Below are 18,774 nucleotides of genomic sequence, written 5' to 3' on the forward strand. Positions count from 1 at the left end.
CTCGTCGGTGAGGAGCGGCTCCCACCTCGCCATGGGAATCAACCCCACCGCTTGGATATAGTCGGAATTCACTCCTTTTTCATTTTTCTAATGGATTTCCATATTTTCCTCCTTGACGACTGCATTGGTAATGGAACTGGTAATTGAGGCTGTTCGTTAGCGGTGGATTTCGATGTGTGTCTTTGTGTTTAAAGAGAGGACGGTGGCTGCAAAGGTACAGCCTACTCATCATTAACGCTCAGCCTTCACAGGGTCATAGGACTTGCGACATCCGCTGCCAGACATGTGCCGGTCCTCAAAGCTAGCGCTGCCTGGGATGTGCTCAAAGTAGCACTTTCCTCTGGCAGGCAGATTGAGAACGTACTTTTGGGGGATGGTGATGAAAGGTGTAAAGGAAAGATGTTAGCTATGGCGGCCACAGTTCCAGTAATGAATGGCCCTTCTTTGACAGCAATAGCCACAAGGCCCAAAATAGCACGGTAAGAGTATTTTGGACTGCATGAATATAATTGAACAATAGCCTCTGCTTTTTGGAATGAAATTTAACCCAGTGAAATATTACTATAAATAATGCTGACCCCTTTCTAAAGGCAAAATAATTATAATTTCTATGTTAGTTTTACCTGCAATATCAACTGCCATTGTTTGAAATAACTAATAATACAATTTCAGCATTATCAGTAAAAAATCTACCATTTCATACATGCGATTACACCACAATTGCAGAAATGTGACATAGCAACACAATGTTTAAAACTGACTTCTGAATTAATTTCAAAATAGCCAAACAAATGTCATAACGTTGTGTCAAATGCTAAACGTCCTGACACAGTATGTCCTGTTCACAAGGTCAAATGACAGTGTCTCAGATAACCTTTCCCTTAGTCATGGAAGATCTACCAATGTAATTAGGGTGGAGGTAAGAGTCTGATGACTTCTGGCTTCCTTCTTCAATTCCTCTAACACACATTAGAGAGGTGGCAAGGAGGGGGTAATGTAAATATCATTTGGAGGGCGCTAAATAACAATGGAGGCCAGGGAACACCTGTGCTTTTAAATGACAAAACGTTGCACTTTTGCCAGGAATATAATGTGAATTGACTGCATAAGGTGGCATGCTGTAACGGTTAACATACAGAATCAACCTGTTCTACAGATGCCGTGACTCAATTTGATTATCCTTTTGGAGTAGGAATTTCACAGCATGGCAGGAAATGGTTTCGCATAACATTGTTTCATCAGGTTTTAAGCTGTTCCTGTTCATGTTTGTCATTAGATTAAAAAGTCTGAGGAAGGGGGATTTCCCCCTTTGACATCTCTAAAAATATAACACTATGTCAGTCTTTAAATGTTTTCATCTGTACATAAATAGTTCAACCTAATTCCAACTAATAAAACCTTAACCTGTCAAAACGGCAAAGAAAGAGCTTGATTTTCTTCAACCAAAAAAGCCATCTAAACAGTACATCTAAAACCAATGATGGGAGCCATTCCTCCGCACCTGTGAGGGGGGTGGGGGGGTGGGGGTTGGGGGGGTTGCGGGGAGGAACGGCGGGCGAAGACGGATGGAGATGTGCAACGTTGCCAAAAGTTTTTCAATTTCACCGACAATTTCCCGTGTAATTACCGACGGTCTGTGATGGTGTTTTAATGACGGAGACCTGCCACTGGTTGGCTGATGACATCCAAGTGATGAGATGATGAAGCCTGTGGGAGATCAGACCTGTGTGTGTGTGCGTGTAGTGTGTGTGTGCATGTGTGTGTATGTGTGCGTGCGGATAGACCCCCAGTCCTCCTGCCATCAACCCCCGCCATCAGTCCCCCCATGCGTGGGCAAGGCCAATGAGCTGTTACCTGTATTCGCACCAGGGGCATCGGTAGGGCTTCTCCCCGGTGTGAACACGCTTGTGGCGGGTCAAGTGGGACTGGGTGGTGGAGGCGAAGCTGCACAGCTGACATTTGAAAGGTCGTTCTCCTAGGGGACAGACATACAGACAGACGGACAGTAAGAGGACTTCATATCACATCTTAGCCCTGGGTTTGCTCTTAGCAAGCGACTCTCGCTGACAATAACACAGACACTGTGTTCAAGGTGAATGGTAGGACGGTCGATTGTCAAGGTGTAATTATTGGATTGGACCCTTGTCAACGCCGCCGTGGACAGTATGAGGTTGGGTAAATGTAAATGCCTGTCGAACCGCGATAGCAAAGTCAATGAATTATGAATCGCTAAATGAATATTTATAACTAGATGTATGATCCTTGGGCGTCTGCCAGACTAAGAAGAGGATTTGTTTCCTTTTTCCCCCAATTTACAAAAAGCACTTGGTATTGACGGAGTCTTTGAAAAAATGCTTTTGTGAAAGAACGCCATGGTGAAATGATAACTGAAATTAAAAACAACATCTGATTCAGTGATCCAGAATGATTTACATCTGACTGCACATGTTTGTGTGTGTATAAGCAGTCATATCAGAACTTATCAGCATGTCAATCAGTATTTGGTTATGGGGCTTACCATATTCTACACAATTTGTGAAAATGCCAGGTTTTGGCGATGTAAAAGAATGAGACAAAGATAAATCATGTCAGACCTTTTTCCACTTTTAATGTGAACAATTCAATTGAAAAACTAATTGAAATCTTCAAGGGGGAAACATGAAAAATAAAAACCTTACAATAAACTGGTTGCACAAGTGTGCACATCCTCTTATAATTGGGGATGTGGATGTGTTCATAATTAACCAATCACATTCAAACTCATGTTAAATAGAAGTCACTACACACCTGCCATAATTTAAAGTGACTCTGATTAATCATAAAGTTCAGCTGTTCTAGTAGGATTTTCCTGACATTTTCTTAGTTGCATCTCAGAGCAAAAGTCATGGTCTGCAGAGAGCTTCCAAAGCATCAGAGGGATCTCATTGTTGAAAGATATCAGTCAGGAGCAGGGTACACAATAATTTCCAAAGCATTAGATATACCATGGAACACAGTGAAGACAGTCATCATCAAGTGGAGAAAATATGGCACAACGGAGACATTAACAAGAACTGGACGTCCCTCCAAAATTGATTAAAAGACGAGAAGAAAACTGGTCAGGGAGGCTTCCAAGAGGCCTACAACAACATTAAAGGAACTGCAGGAATTTCTGGCAAGTACTGGCTGTGTGCTAAATGTGACAACAATCTCCAATATTCTTCATATAAATGGGCTATGGGGTAGGGTGGCAAGACGGAAACCTTTTCTTACAAAGAAAAGCATCCAAGCCCGACTGAAGTTTGCAAAAACAAACACCAAGTCCCCCAAAAGCACGTGGGAAAATGTGTTATGGTCTGATGAAACCCAGGTTGAACTTTTTGGCCATAATTCCAAAAGGTATGTTTGGCGCAAAAACAACACTGCACATCACCCAAAGAACACCATACCCACAGTGAAGCATGGTGGTGGCAGCATCATGCTTTGGGGCTGTTTTTCTTCAGCTGGAACCAGGCCCTTAGGGTGAAGGGAATTATGAACAGTTCCAAATACCAGGCGTCCGTTAGAAAGCTGAAGATGAAGAGGAAGTTCACTGTTCAGCACGACAATGACCCAAATCACATATCCAAATCCACAAAAGCATGACTCAACCAGAAGAGAGCCCATACCTGAATCCAATTCAGATCGCCGCCTGTGGGGGCTGTGCAAGGGAGATGTCCTCACAATCTGACAGATTTTGAGCGCTTTTGCAAAGAAGAGTGGGCAAATATTGCCACGTCAAGATGTGCCATGCTAATAGACTCCTACCCAAAAAGACTGAGTGCTGTAATAAAATCAAAAGGTGCTTCAACAAACTATTAGTTTAAGGGTGTGCACACTTATGCAACCAGGTTATTGTGAGTTTTATATTTTTTATTGGCCCGAACGAGCGACATGGGGCCGCCCTCCCGTGGGCTCACCACCCACAGGAGGGACCATAAGGGGCCGGTGCAGAGAGGATCGGGCGGCAGTCGAAGGCGGGGGCCTAGACAACCCGATCCCTGGACACGGAAACTAGCTCTAGGGACGTGGAACGTCACCTCGATGGCGGGGAAGGAGCCTGAGATCGTGCGTGAGGTTGAGAGGTTCCGACTAGAGGTAGTCGGGATCACCTCTACGCACGGCTTGGGCTCTGGAACCACACTCCTTGAGAGAGGATGGACTCTTCACCACTCTGGAGTTGCCCATGGTGAGAGGCGGCGGGCTGGTGTGGGTTTGCTTATAGCTCCCCAGCTCTGCCGCCATGTGTTGGAGTTTACCCCGGTGAACGAGAGGGTCGTTTCCCTGCGCCTACGGGTCGGGGATAGGTCTCTCACTGTTGTTTTTGCCTACGGGCCGAACGGCAGTGCAGAGTACCCAACCTTCTTGGAGTCTCTGGGAGGGGTGCTGGAAAGTGCTCAGACTGGGGACTCTATCGTTCTACTGGGGGACTTCAACGCCCACGTGGGCAACGACAGTGACACCTGGAGGGGCGTGATTGGGAGGAACGCCCCCCCTGATCTGAACCCGAGCGGTGTTCAGTTATTGGACTTCTGTGCTAGTCACAGTTTGTCCATAACAAACACCATGTTCAAGCATAAGGGTGTCCATCAATGCACGTGGCACCAGGACACCCTAGGCCGAAGGTCGATGATCGACTTTGTTGTCGTTTCATCTGACCTGTGGCCGTATGTCTTGGACACTCGGGTGAAGAGAGGGGCGGAGCTGTCAACTGATCACCACCTGGTTGTGAGTTGGATCCGATGGCGGGGGAGGAAGCTGGACAGACTCGGCAGGCCCAAGCGTACTGTAAGGGTCTGCTGGGAACGTCTGGCCGAGTCTCCTGTCAGAGAGATCTTTAACTCCCACCTCCGGCAGAGCTTTGACTGGATCCCGAGGGAGGTTGGAGATATTGAGTCCGAGTGGACCATGTTCTCCACCGCCATTGTCGAAGCAGCCATTCGGAGCTGTGGCCGTAAGGTCTCCGGTGCCTGTCGAGGCGGCAATCCCCGAACCCGGTGGTGGACACCGGAAGTAAGGGATGCTGTCAAGCTGAAGAAGGAGTCCTATCAGGCCTGGTTGGCTTGTGGGACTCCTGAGGCGGACTGCAGCCCGGGTGGTTGTGGAGGCAAAAACTCGGGCCTGGGAGGAGTTCGGTGAGGCCATGGAGAAGGACTATCGGCTGGCCTCGAAGAGATTCTGGCAAACCATCCGGCGCCTCAGGAGAGGGAAACCGTGCCCTACCAACGCTGTTTACAATAGAGGTGGGCAGCTGTTGACCTCAACTGGGGATGTCGTTGGGCGGTGGAAGGAGTACTTCGAGGATCTCCTAAATCCCGCCGTCACGTCTTCCATTGAGGAAGCAGAGGATGAGGGCTCAGAGGTGGACTCGTCCATCACCCGGGCTGAAGTCACAGAGGTGGTTAAGAAACTACTCGGTGGCAAGGCACCGGGGGTGGATGAGATCCGCCCTGAGTACCTCAAGTCTCAGGATGTTGTGGGGCTGTCTTGGCTGACACGCCTGTGCAACATCGCATGGCAGTCGGAGACAGTGCCTCTAGGATGGCAGAGGAGAATACGGCCGATAGTAGAACCTCGGATTCAGGAGGAACAGTGTGGTTTTCGTCCAGGCCGTGGAACACTGGACCAGCTCTATACTCTCTACAGGGTTTGGTCCGCATTGCCGGCAGTAAGTCAGACTTGTTCCCTGTGCATGTTGGACTCCGGCAGGGCTGCCCTTTGTCACCGGTTCTGTTCGTAATTTTTATGGACAGAATTTCTAGGCGCAGCCAGGGGCCGGAGGGTGTCAGGTTTGGGGACCACACGATTTCGTCTCTGCTCTTTGCGGATGATGTTGTCGTGTTGGCCCCTTCTAACCAGGACCTTCAGCATGCACTTGGACAGTTTGCAGCAGAGTGTGAAGCGGTGGGGATGAAAATCAGTACCTCCAAATCCGAGGTCATGGTCCTCAGTCGGAAAAGGGTGGCTTGCCCAGTTCAGGTTGGTGGAGAGTGCCTGCCTCAAGTGGAGGAGTTTAAGTATCTAGGGGTCCTGTTCACGAGTGAGGGAATGATGGAACGGGAGATTGACAGACAGATCGGTGCAGCTTCTGCAGTAATGCAGTCGATGTATCGGTCTGTCGTGGTGAAGAAAGAGCTGAGCCGCAAGGCGAAGCTCTCGATTTACCGGTCAATCTACGTTCCTACTCTCACCTATGGTCATGAGCTTTGGGTCATGACCGAAAGGACAAGATCCCGGATACAGGCGGCCAAAATGAGCTTTCTCCGCAGGGTGGCTGGGTGATGCCTTAGAGATAGGGTGAGAATCTCGGTCACCCGGGAGGAGCTCAGAGTAGAGCCGCTGCTCCTCCACATCAAGAGGGGTCAGCTGAGGTGGCTTGGGCATCTGTTTCGGATGCCTCCGGAACGCCTTCCTGGGAAGGTGTTCCGGTCCCGTCCCACCGGGAGGAGACCCCGGGGAAGACCTAGGACACGCTGGAGGGACTTTGTATCCCGGCTGGCCTGGGAACGCCTCGGTGTCCCCCCCGAAGAGCTGGAGGAAGTGTCTGGGGAGAGGGAAGTCTGGGCATCCCTGCTTAGACTGCTGCCCCCGCGACCCGGCCCCGGATAAGCGGAAGATGATGGATGGATGAATTTTCCCCCCTCAAAGATTTCAGGTAGTTTTTCAAATGAATTGTTCACGTTATAGGTCACATTGAAGTTGGAAAAAGTTCTGACATGATTTATCTTTGTCTCATTCTTTTACATCACAAGAACCTGGCCTTTTAACAGGGGTGTGTATACTTTTTATATCCACTGTATACACCAGGGCATTAATTTATTCATTTTACAGTTCTAGTATGTGTGTTTGTCTGATCTAGTGTGTGTGTCTGTGTGTTTGAATGTGAATGCATGTGCGTGTGTGAGGTTTGGGGTTGACTCACCTGTATGCTGGCGACGATGTTTGGTGAGGGCGTGTCTTGTGCCGCCGGCAAAACCACAGAGGTCACACAGGAAGGATTTCTCTCCTGGAGGGGCAAGAAGGAGGGGTCAGGACATGCAGCCGTCTTTACAGAAGACAAGGGGATGGAGAGGAGCGAGACGGACAGATAGATCGATTATCAATTATTTACAAATATAAGACAGAAAATAATTGATTGCAAAAGTATTTAGTCAATATTTGGTAGAGAAATCATAATCCATGTGAATATTTGGTTCAAAGTCTTTACCAGCTTTGCACATTGGGACACAGCACTTTCTGTCTATTCTTCTTTGCAAAATTGCATTCAAAAAGAGGAATGGGGACATTTGGAGGACAGTAATTTAACTCTTCATACATTCTCAATTGGATTGAGGTCTTTGTGCAGGCCAACCCAGAGAATTCCAGAATGCTGGATTAGTAACAAACGGTTGACTTTTTGTCTTCAGAAAGATAGCTGGAAGTGTAGCCTGATCAGAAACCATAGCAACAAATGCTCTGAAGCAACCAGACTCTATTCTGTCACCATGGCCTATCCCTTTGTGGAAAAATCCAACGGACATTGGAGCTTGCACCATTTATCTGGCCAACCAACTTAACCTATACATGTCCAATTTAACCCAAAGCACCTTCATTTTTACAGGTCAAACCGAGCATTTCTTTGTGATTTCTCCCAAGTGATCCTTCAAATGCCACAGCTGCTGCAAAAAACAGAATGGAAGCTTGGCAGAAAATAACTGACAGTGAATTCCTAAGTGACGTGGCATGACTTATTTATCAAATAGGCCCCAAACATATGGGTGTTTATTAATAATATATATTTTTATTAATACAGTACTTTAATTGCAATGCTAATTATATTAATTGTCAAACCTGTAACCTTGCATGAACAATACATGAATGGCGTTTTATTCATAAAGTTATTTTCATGACAACATGTATTCTATTGTTGTAACCCACGGAAGAACAAAATATCTAGGGGGCAGATAGAAATTAAACATAAGAATATCATACAAATTATTTTGGGAATAACATCTTCAAACCCGTTTCCCAAAAATTTGTGACACTGTGTAAAATGTAAAGAAAAACAGAATACAATGATGTGCAAATAATTTAAACCCCATACTCAATGGGAAATAATACAAAATATTTAGAGAATCCAGAGAAATCCCTGTACGCAAGAAACAATGCCAAAAAACTATATTGGATGGCTATGATCTTCGGGCCCTCAAGCTGCGCTGAATTAAAAACAGACACGATTCTGTAGTGGACATCACTGCATGGGCTCAGGAACACTTCCAAAAGCCATTGTCTGTGAATACAGTAAGTCGCTGCATCCACAAATGCACATTAAAACTCTACCATGCAAAGAAGAAACCATATATAATTAAGATCCAGAAAAGCTGCCGCCTTCTCTGGGTCCAAGATCATTTAAAGTGGACTAAGGTGAAAAGGAAAAATGTCATGTGGTCTGACTAATAAAAATGTGAAATAATTTTTGAGAATCATAGTTCTCCCGGGCTAAAGAAGAGAGGTACCATCTGGCTTCGTATCAGCACACAGTTCAAAAGCCAGCATCCGTGATGGTATGGGGGTGCATTAGTGCACATGGCACGACTTGCACATCTGTGAAGGCACCATTAATGCTGAACAATATATAAAGGTTTTGGAGGAACATCCAGACAATGACTTTTTCAAAGAAGACCTTGCTCATTTCAGTAAGATCATGCCAAACCACATTCTGCACGTATTACAACAGCATGGCTCCGTAGTAAAAGACCTGTCACTGCCTGCAGTCCAGACCTGTCACCCATTGAAAACATTTGCCTAATTATGAAACGGAAATTTGACATAGGAGACCTGAACTGTTGAGCAGCTGAAATACTATATCAAGCAAGAAAGGGAATACATTTCACTTTCAAAACTACATTAATTGGTCTCCTCAGTTCCCAAATGCTTACAGAGTATTGTTAAAAGAAGAGATTATGCGACATATTGTTAAACATGCCCCTGTGCCAACCTTTTTGAAATGTGTCACTGGCATCTAATTCAAAATGGGCATGGATTTCCCCCCAAAGTTGTCTTTGTAGTATTTTCAGTTAAATATAGGCAAAAATTATTTACATCACTGCATTCTGTTTTTATTAGCATTTTATGCAGCGTCCCAACATTTTTGGAAACAGATTTGTACATGATTGTTGTAGGCGGTATCAGTCAGGAGAAGGGTACAAAATAATTTCCAAAGCATTAGATATGCTGAAGATGAAGTTCACTTTTCAGCACAACAACGACCCAAAGCACACATCCAAATCCACAAAAGCATGGCTTCCCAGAAGAAGATTAATGTTTTGGAATGGCCCAGCCAGAGCCCAGACCTGAATCCAATTGAACATATGTGGGGTGATCTGAAGAGGGCTGTGCACAGGAGATGTCCTCGCAATCTGACAGATTTGGAGATCTTTTGCAAAGAAGAGTGGGCAAATATTGCCATGTCAAGATGTGCCATGCTAATAGACTCCTACCCAAAAAGACTGAGTGCTGTAATAACATCAAAAGGTGCTTCAACAAAATATGAGTTTAAGGGTGTGCATACTTATGCAACCAGGTGATTGTGATTTTTTATTATTATTTTTTCTCAAAGATTTCAGTTTGTTTTTCAATTTAATTCTTCATGTCATAAGTCACATTAAAGGTGGAAAAAGTTCTGACATTATTTATTTTGTCTCATTCTTTTACATCACAAGAACATGGCATTTTAACAGGGATGTGTAGACTTTTTATATCCACTGTGATCCCATCAGGGATCCCATCATTTGATGAGCCATTATTCTGAAATATACATCAGGACGTTTCACTTTGTTTTCAAGCTACTGTGGCTTTGGCTGTAAATTTGGGGTCATTGTTCTACTGGAAAATGTATCTTTTCCCAAGACCCAAGTCTCTTGCAGACAGCTACAGAATTTCCTCTAGGATTTCTTTGTACTATCATGCATCCATTGTGGCTTCTACCTTATGCTTTCCAGGCTGTGACCCAATAAAGCATCCCCATAGCTTGATGCTACCAACACCATGTTTCATAAAATTAAGATTGTGTTCTTGGGTTGATGTTGGTTGTATTGCTTGCGCAAAATATATCACTTAGCATTGAGGCCATAAAGCTCGATTTTGGTCTCATCAGACTACAAAATCTTCTTCCATTTGGTCTCAGTCTCCCACATTCTCTCCTTCTCGCATGATGTGTTTTTCAGCTATTTATTTTTGCTCTTCCATAAAAAACACTTTGGTGAAACACTCAGGCTATTGTGGAAGTATGCACAGTGTCTCCCAGCTCAGTCTTTGGAGTTGCCATAAGCGTCTTGGTGGCCACTATGACTAATGCCCTTCTTGCCCCGATATTCAGTTTTGGAGGACGTCCTGTTCTAGACAGATTCACAGTTGTTCCATATTCTCTTCATTTCTGTTTGATATTTGTAATTCATTTATAACAGTTTGCAGATAAAAAAAATTATTCTGACATAATAGACTTTTTTGAGTTGATCAGTTGCAAAAACCCCTGTCTAAATTCATTTTGATTCCATGTTGTAACAGAATAAAATGTGGAAAAGTCCAAGCAAAGTAATGATCGACAGATGATCGAGAGATAGATAGTATGAGCAGATAGGTTTTGTGTCCTTTTTTAGTAAAACTTTTTTATCTGAGGAGAATCGTTTTGATGGAACATTAAAGTAAGGGCTGGAGGGACAGAGAGACAGTGATAGAGATGAAGACATAATGACAGAGAGACAGTGATAGAGATGAAGACAATGACAGAGAGACAGTGATAGAGATGAAGACATAATGACAGAGATAGAGAGGCGGGGTCGGTAAACAGATGAGAGAGGCAGGAAAAAGTCACACATCAGTATTGTATATTCATCAGGCCTCTCACAGTTAACTAATTCCTCCAATCAAAAGTATCCGTGTAAATATGTCAAATGGGACGGAAATTGCCAGTGTGGTTTATTGACTGTGATAAAATCTGAAAAGCACCGCTGAACATAATTACATACTTGTCAGCGCCATAAAAATTAGCTTTATTATCAATGGGATGGTTTTGTACAACTTCATTTCTGGCCGATGCCTTCCAGATGGGGCTGAGCTGAGCACTCCAGCGGGTTTTTTTTAAGTACGCCACAGCGCCTCGTCTCTCTGTCGCTGCATCTGGCTCAGTCATTAACAGGATGATGACTCTCTCTCTCTCACTCTCTCTTTCTGTTTCCCTTCGGTATCCATCTCTGTTGCTGTCTTTCCTTTGCGTGATTCTGTCTTTTCCTATGCTTCTCTCCCTCTCACGTGATGCTCTCCCACACTCTCAAAATTAAATTCATGTAAAGGGCTTTATAAGCATGGGATAACTTTGAACATTGCTAAAGCAAAGGGGGGGGGGGGGGGGGGGGGGTGCAATAAATATCAACAGTGAAAAAAAATACCACTGGAAAGTGGCTACGGGTCATAAATCTTGCTGCTTTATTTCACCTAACAGATATGGGAGTTTGTCAATGTTTGATTTTAAATGATTTGTAGGTCGGCATGATCAGAGGGAAATACTCGGTCTCACTGTCTCTCCATTTGTCTGTATCCCAGGTCTGTCCATGTCTCTTTCCCTGCCTCCATCTAGTTCTCTCTCAGACGACTACTCTCTGATGATCTCAGCACAACCATGACTTGGAGGAAACAGGATAATCAGTATTTTACCAGATTAGTTGGCTAGGATCACTTATTTACAGCCATGTCTTATTTACAACCATGACATGAGAGGTTTGAGTAGGGTTAACTGTCTTGCTCAGGGACAGAACCACAGGGTTCTTCACCTTTAAGAGGTTTGAGTAGGGTTAACTGTTTTGTTCAGTGACAGAACGACAGGGTTCTTCACCTTTGAGAGGTTTGAGTAGGGTTAACTGTCTTGCTCAGGGACAGAACCACACGGTTCTTCACCTTTGAGAGGTTTGAGTAGGGTTAACTGTTTTGTTCAGTGACAGAACCACAGGGTTCTTCACCTTTGAGAGGTTTGAGTAGGGTTAACTGTCTTGCTCAGGGACAGAACCACAGGGAAAATATTTGTTTATTAGGCAAATAAGGAATCTAGTTATGTGCAGAACGTTTTTAAAAGAGGTACAATAACATACATGTTTGTCTGGCTACTGGCTGGCTGTCAGAAACATGTTCTGTAACCAAATACCGTGAAAGAAAAGCTGAGAACCTATATACTTTAAATGTTTGATTTCAAGTAGAAAATTTATTAACATACCACAAAAAAAAGAAAATGTTTCTTCACCATCCCAAAAATGACAGGACACTGTATAGAGATAACTTCAGGTATTTTTTACAGATTCTTCGCTAGCGGTGATTAGTTTGTAATGGTTGCTTTGAGAAAAATGTATCATAGATTATGGTTCCTCTAACACCAAAGATTTCCTTGAGGGTGAGAAACCATGAAACATGTAGTAAAACCCTCCTAAGAACACCAGGCTATTTAATAGAGCAGTATAAGACAAAGGATTAGGGTGTCTCTGGTCTATACTGTTTCTTTTCTATGTTAATTACACATCTTCTCAGCAGGGGAGTGCTCTGATTGGTCTGGAGAGTCCAGCCCTGTCTAGCACTGTAGCATCAGCAGCAAACACACACACACACACTCCAAAAGTGTGATACTGAAACTGCACACCGCAAGAGTCAGCGATATAAGAGGATCCCTTGCACACAGTCAACACAAAGCACTGGTTTTGTCCAAACAAGATGTCTTTGTCCATAACATGTGTTACCTGGTAATGTTCATTGCTAGCTAGCTAAATCAAAGATACTGTAGTTAATTACATAATAACGCTTGGCTCAAGGCACTGAGCACCCAAACAGCTTAGCTAATAGAAATGCTGTGAGAGGATTGCATCCCAATATCCAGAATGGAACACAGTTACCCGGTTACCTGGCTTCTTCACTGACATTCACTCAAGAGCCCATTTGTATTTCCTAAAGGCATTAAGTGTGTTTGATCATAGGGACCCTTTTCTCTCAAATAATGTCCACCCGCATGATGTTTGGAGTGGGAGGGCATGTAGCTTTATACAGTGGGTGAAAATCAAGACAAATTACACATTTGTTCCCCATAGGAACTGCTGTTATATAGAAATCGCAGATACATCCATATTTTGTCCCCCCCAAAAAAATATCCTGCAACTAAACTGTGCAGTCGTTGCGTATACACCGTCCCATCACTGCATGAGCTTGAACGTCATCTTTCACTGTGCATCGATAATTAATTGAGGTAACCACTTCCAGTACAGAGTAGCGTTTTTCACTTCAGATAACAGCTTTCACTGAATCCACAGGGAGACGAGAGCCTAAAGTTCCCCATATTACCCCCATTTAAACCCACTCGACTGAAACGCCGACTCTAATGCAGTGGCACTTAAGGGGAGGAAAACGCCGGCCCCCGCCTTAAACAGGGGCTTCTTCTCCCTTCACCTAAGGGGAGGAAAACGCCGGCCCCCGCCTTAAACAGGCGCTTCTTCTCCCTTCACCTAAGGGGAGGAAAACGCCGGCCCCCGCCTTAAACAGGCGCTTCTTCTCCCTTCACCTAAGGGGAGGAAAACACCGGCCCCCGCCTTAAACAGGGGCTTCTTCTCCCTTCACCTAAGGGGAGGAAAACGCCGGCCCCCGCCTTAAACAGGCGCTTCTTCTCCCTTCACCTAAGGGGAGGAAAACGCCGGCCCCCGCCTAAAACAGGCGCTTCTTCTCCCTTCACCTAAGGGGAGGAAAACGCCGGCCCCCGCCTTAAACAGGCGCTTCTTCTCCCTTCACCTAAGGGGAGGAAAACGCCGGCCCCCGCCTTAAACAGGCGCTTCTTCTCCCTTCACCTAAGGGGAGGAAAACGCCGGCCCCCGCCTTAAACAGGCGCTTCTTCTCCCTTCACCTAAGGGGAGGAAAACGCCGGCCCCCGCCTTAAACAGGGGCTTCTTCTCCCTTCACCTAAGGGGAGGAAAACACCAGCCCCCGCCTTAAACAGGGGCTTCTTCTCCCTTCACCTAAGGGGAGGAAAACGCCGGCCCCCGCCTTAAACAGGCGCTTCTTCTCCCTTCACCTAAGGGGAGGAAAACGCCGGCCCCCGCCTTAAATAGGCGCTTCTTCTCCCTTCACCTAAGGGGAGGAAAACGCCGGCCCCCGCCTAAAACAAGCGCTTCTTCTCCCTTCACCTAAGGGGAGGAAAACACCGGCCCCCGCCTAAAACAGGCGCTTCTTCTCCCTTCACCTAAGGGGAGGAAAACACCGGCCCCCGCCTAAAACAGGCGCCTCTTCTCCCTTCACCTAAGGGGAGGAAAACGCTGGCCCCCGCATTAAACAGTGGCATCTTCTCCCTTCACCTAAGGGGAGGAAAACGCCGGCCCCCGCCTTAAACAAGCGCTTCTTCTCCCTTCACCTAAGGGGAGGAAAACGCCGGCCCCCGCCTTAAACAGGGGCTTCTTCTCCCTTCACCTAAGGGGAGGAAAACACCGGCCCCCGCCTTAAACAGGCGCTTCTTCTCCCTTCACCTAAGGGGAGGAAAACACCGGCCCCCGCCTTAAACAGGCGCTTCTTCTCCCTTCACCTAAGGGGAGGAAAACACCGGCCCCCGCCTAAAACAGGCGCTTCTTCTCCCTTCACCTAAGGGGAGGAAAACACCGGCCCCCGCCTTAAACAGGCGCTTCTTCTCCCTTCACCTAAGGGGAGGAAAACACCGGCCCCCGCCTTAAACAGGCGCTTCTTCTCCCTTCACCTAAGGGGAGGAAAACGCCGGCCCCCGCCTTAAATAGGCGCTTCTTCTCCCTTCACCTAAGGGGAGGAAAACACCGGCCCCCGCCTAAAATAGGCGCTTCTTCTCCCTTCACCTAAGGGGAGGAAAACACCGGCCCCCGCCTAAAACAGGCGCTTCTTCTCCCTTCACCTAAGGGGAGGAAAACGCCGGCCCCCGCCTTAAACAGGGGCTTCTTCTCCCTTCACCTAAGGGGAGGAAAACACCGGCCCCCGCCTAAAACAGGCGCTTCTTCTCCCTTCACCTAAGGGGAGGAAAACGCCGGACCCTGCCTTAAACAGGGGCTTCTTCTCCCATTACTTGAGAGGATTCCTATTTGTTCAGTCTGGATTTTAAACATCTACGGGTGTTTACAGATACACTTCTTCCTCTTTTCCTACTCGTCACCATTGAAACCCACAGGGCTTTGATTGGTTATTGTTAGGGGGAACATTGGGTGATTGCTAAAAATGCTAAAATAATGTTAGGGGAATATTAGCAGAATGATAGAATAGTATTAGGGCAGCATTGGCAAAGTGATGAAATACTGTATGGGGAATGTGAGCTGAATGTTTGAACAATTCTGGGGGAACACTAAGAGAATGTTAGGGGAAGTTTAGGGGAAGGTTTAGAGAAGGTTTCAGAAGAGGACTGTTAAAGGAGAAGTAGGTCTGATACTTCTCAGTCCCTATCAAAAACCCACCCCTCTGCCCCCCCACTCCTCACCGCTGCTCCATCTCTCATTACGGCTCATTACAAGACCCCACCACAAAAAAGATCCATACCCATCGATTCCTTCACCCAGTCGCGGTCGCCACAATTATTCTTGAGGAGGAAACGCTGGCGATAAATTACATGTGTGCTTTTCATCTGGCGCTCGATGGCGGCCAGCCCTCTGAGGTCTACAGGGTCGGGGCCAGGGAGATGACGGGCCCTGTCAACGCCAGGAGCCCCAGCAGGCTAAAGACATTGAGAACTGGGCCCGTACATGTACACACACACACACACACACACACACACACACGTGTTATGTTCTCTTCCCGTGAGACAACACATGGAATGCCACATATCGCTCACAGACACACAAGCCAGATCATTATGGTCCATTTCAGATGGTCAGCTGAAAGCTCATGTCTCTTTTACAGAACTATGCCTTGTTTCCTCTGTTGAATACTATTTTTTGTTTTTAGCCTTTTGCTACTCCGGCCATAAAAGTACTCTGAAGTCAAACTATACCACCTTCTTTTGTGTAGTGTATTGTGTATGTTTATGTGTGTGTGTGTGTGTGTGTGTGTGAGTGTGTGTGTGTGTGTGCACACGAACACCTATATCTGTGTTTTGAATAACCCCGGAGGAGACTGCATGCAGCTATAATTGCCTCCCTCATTAGTTATGTTTTAGCAGGGTAGCGGATGGGAGGGCAATTCATTTCACCGCTTAATTTCTGACACAGAATCCGCCTGCCGTATTGATGCGGGGCGCCATTTTGGGCTTCATTTCTCAGGGAAATTAATTGACAAAGTGCGAAGATTTATCAGCACATCGCCCGATTAAGCGACAAACTGAAGCAATGAGGAAATCAATTGTGGGCCCGTGGCAGTGGCGGTACAGCTGATCCCATGTGGAGGGGCTGGGGAAAAGGCGGTGCTGGGTCGGGCGTGTTTGATTTATTTATTTATTTATTTGAGTTGCTCATTCATCAACAGTTACAAATGACCCTGGCGGGTGACGCCACACCCCGCCCCCATCTTCCTCCTCAGTCCAGACAACGGGGGTTGTGATGAGAGTGATTAACATAGAAACACACAAATCAGCCGTAGAACAATTAAAATCCACTCGGAGACATTCAAGCTGAAGGGAGAGCGGCAAGTCCCCAAGATGGCTGCTTATGAGATGGAGAACCTACTGCTTTTTTAACACTTACCTCACCTAGTAGGCGCTCCAAACCAGCCAGGCGTGTATTTAGTGCCCTTCACGTTAAAACAGGTAGGAACCCCACACCACCCAGTTACAGGAGGTGTTCTGATCTTTCAACCTCCCTACATTCAAACACACACACACACACCCCAGAAATGGAACAAACATTTCCTCAATTCGCGGTATCTGGCACAGAGTGATCAGCACAGCTTTCAGGTTGGTACTCATTTTATTATTATTGCAGATCACCATAGGAGCCCATACAGAGCGTTTGAACAGATCCCGCATGCCCATCCTATTTTGCATCGTGTGAGAGTGGTGGTGTGCCGGAATGGGCTCGCAATGACACTCCGCTGTCTGCCGCCATCCCCCACCGTGTGCCCAATAACAGAAGTGTTGCATCATGGGGCTGTGTATTCAGTTAGCTTTTTGGGTGTCACTAATCAGGGCCACAAGTCTGTCGCACTCTTTCTCTCTCTGTTTACATCTCTCCTGCACTCCCTCTCCTCTTTTCCTCTCTCTCTCTCTTCACATCTCCTTTGCTTCATGTAGTTCTCGGTATCCCTCTGCCACCCCCCACCCATGAGTGGATGACACGTACAGTATTTGCGCGGCTGGCAGACAGACGACCGGCCCTGTCTGATGGCGAACGCCGGTTCTCCAGGGAAACAAATGAAAATAAAAAGGTCTAATTATGTCGCCAGCGCCTGGCCGTTACATCACTGTTCCGGGGCATTTAAAATAACATCCAGCCACTATGAGAGACGGGCGCGCAGCAGGGCACATGTGACAGATGGACTGCTCTCCTGCAAGCGCTCATTCAGCCTGACACCAAAACCAGCCTTCCTGACTGACTGCCTTCCTGCCTGCCCTCCTGCCTGCCTTCCTGACTGTCTCACTGCCTGACTGCCTTCTTTCGTGTCTGTCAGGCTTCCAGACTAGCTTTTGGACTCACTGCGTTTCCTCCTGACTGCCTCCTCTCTCTTCCTGACTGCCTCCTCTCTCTTCCTGACTGCCTCCTCTCTCTTCCTGACTGCCTGTGTCTCTGCCTGACTGCCTGTGTCTCTGCCTGACTGCCTGTGTCTCTGCCTGACTGACCGCCACCCTAACTGACTGCCTGCCCAACTGCCTTCAGCTAGCTATGGTCACTGACTAAAACATTGTCAAGGAGCAGGCTGTAAGATATTACTAACTGGTGAATGACTAGCTGGCTGACGGAATATAAAACAGCCCGCACCAAACAAGCCCTTTGTTCATTTCTGATGCTGATGTATTTCAGGAGTTCAAGGTGGGTTGTAAATGCCCTTTAAGGAGATGTGATAACTGAATGGTTGGTTAGGGTCAGGCCCAAGATGTGTAAAGCATCAGCGACTCGATAGCCATTGGCTCAATCTGCAAACGTAATCTACCATCATCCTACTACACCCTCTCTGAGTATGACTCATACAACTCTGTTTATAATCCCCCTGTATCGCTGTTGGATTTACTTAAAAATTATTGACATTTCAGAAGATTTTGTTTTTGATGCAGTTCCGTTACTAGTGTGCAAATCGCACGTGGTAACAGCAATAAAGGATACACTGCGAATGTATTTGAGAAAGCTTGTCTAATTGGTAATGGATTACACTTCTGTAACTAAGTTGCATGTACATGGTTAATGACTTTAAACAGGGGCTAGTAATTGTTTTGTCTACCATAGACTAGGGCATGTAAATACGCTGTAATTTCTAGAATGAGTAAATATACATTAGAATACAATGTCACCTACATCTTCATGTTATCAAAATTATTGAAAGAGATGACTGTGGTGTCATAAGCTAGCAAGACTAATGTTATCTTGCTCAAATTCGGAGCACACCATAATACCTCAAAAAGCGAGGCGCACATCTACCACATCTTTAAGGGATAGTCCTTTTTGTCAGTGAGGCTATTAGCTTGCTAGCTCAGATATGTCATTTGCTAATAAAGAAGCAGGAAAGTAGGGCATATTTGTTTCTCGGATGTATGTGTCTGGGAAAGTGTTTGCCAGTACGCATCAGTAGTTCCTGTGGTCCTTCCCACATTTGGAGCCACACCTC

At 46.1% G+C, this 18,774-nt stretch overlaps 1 protein-coding gene across 1 annotated transcript in view; it reads right to left on the reverse strand.

Annotated features, from left to right (window-relative positions):
• Positions 1–18,774, reverse strand: part of znf407 (zinc finger protein 407) — a 146,163-nt gene that overhangs the window by 33,523 nt on the left and 93,866 nt on the right. The window contains exons 7-8 of the mRNA XM_034288700.1: positions 6,941–7,024; positions 1,855–1,975 (exon numbers count right to left, since the gene is read on the reverse strand). Coding sequence (XP_034144591.1) covers positions 1,855–1,975; positions 6,941–7,024 — 205 coding nt within the window. The remainder of the gene's footprint in view (positions 1–1,854; positions 1,976–6,940; positions 7,025–18,774) is intronic.

The sequence above is a fragment of the Esox lucius genome, chromosome 20 (genome assembly GCF_011004845.1).
Source record: "Esox lucius isolate fEsoLuc1 chromosome 20, fEsoLuc1.pri, whole genome shotgun sequence".
Taxonomy (NCBI): domain Eukaryota; kingdom Metazoa; phylum Chordata; class Actinopteri; order Esociformes; family Esocidae; genus Esox; species Esox lucius.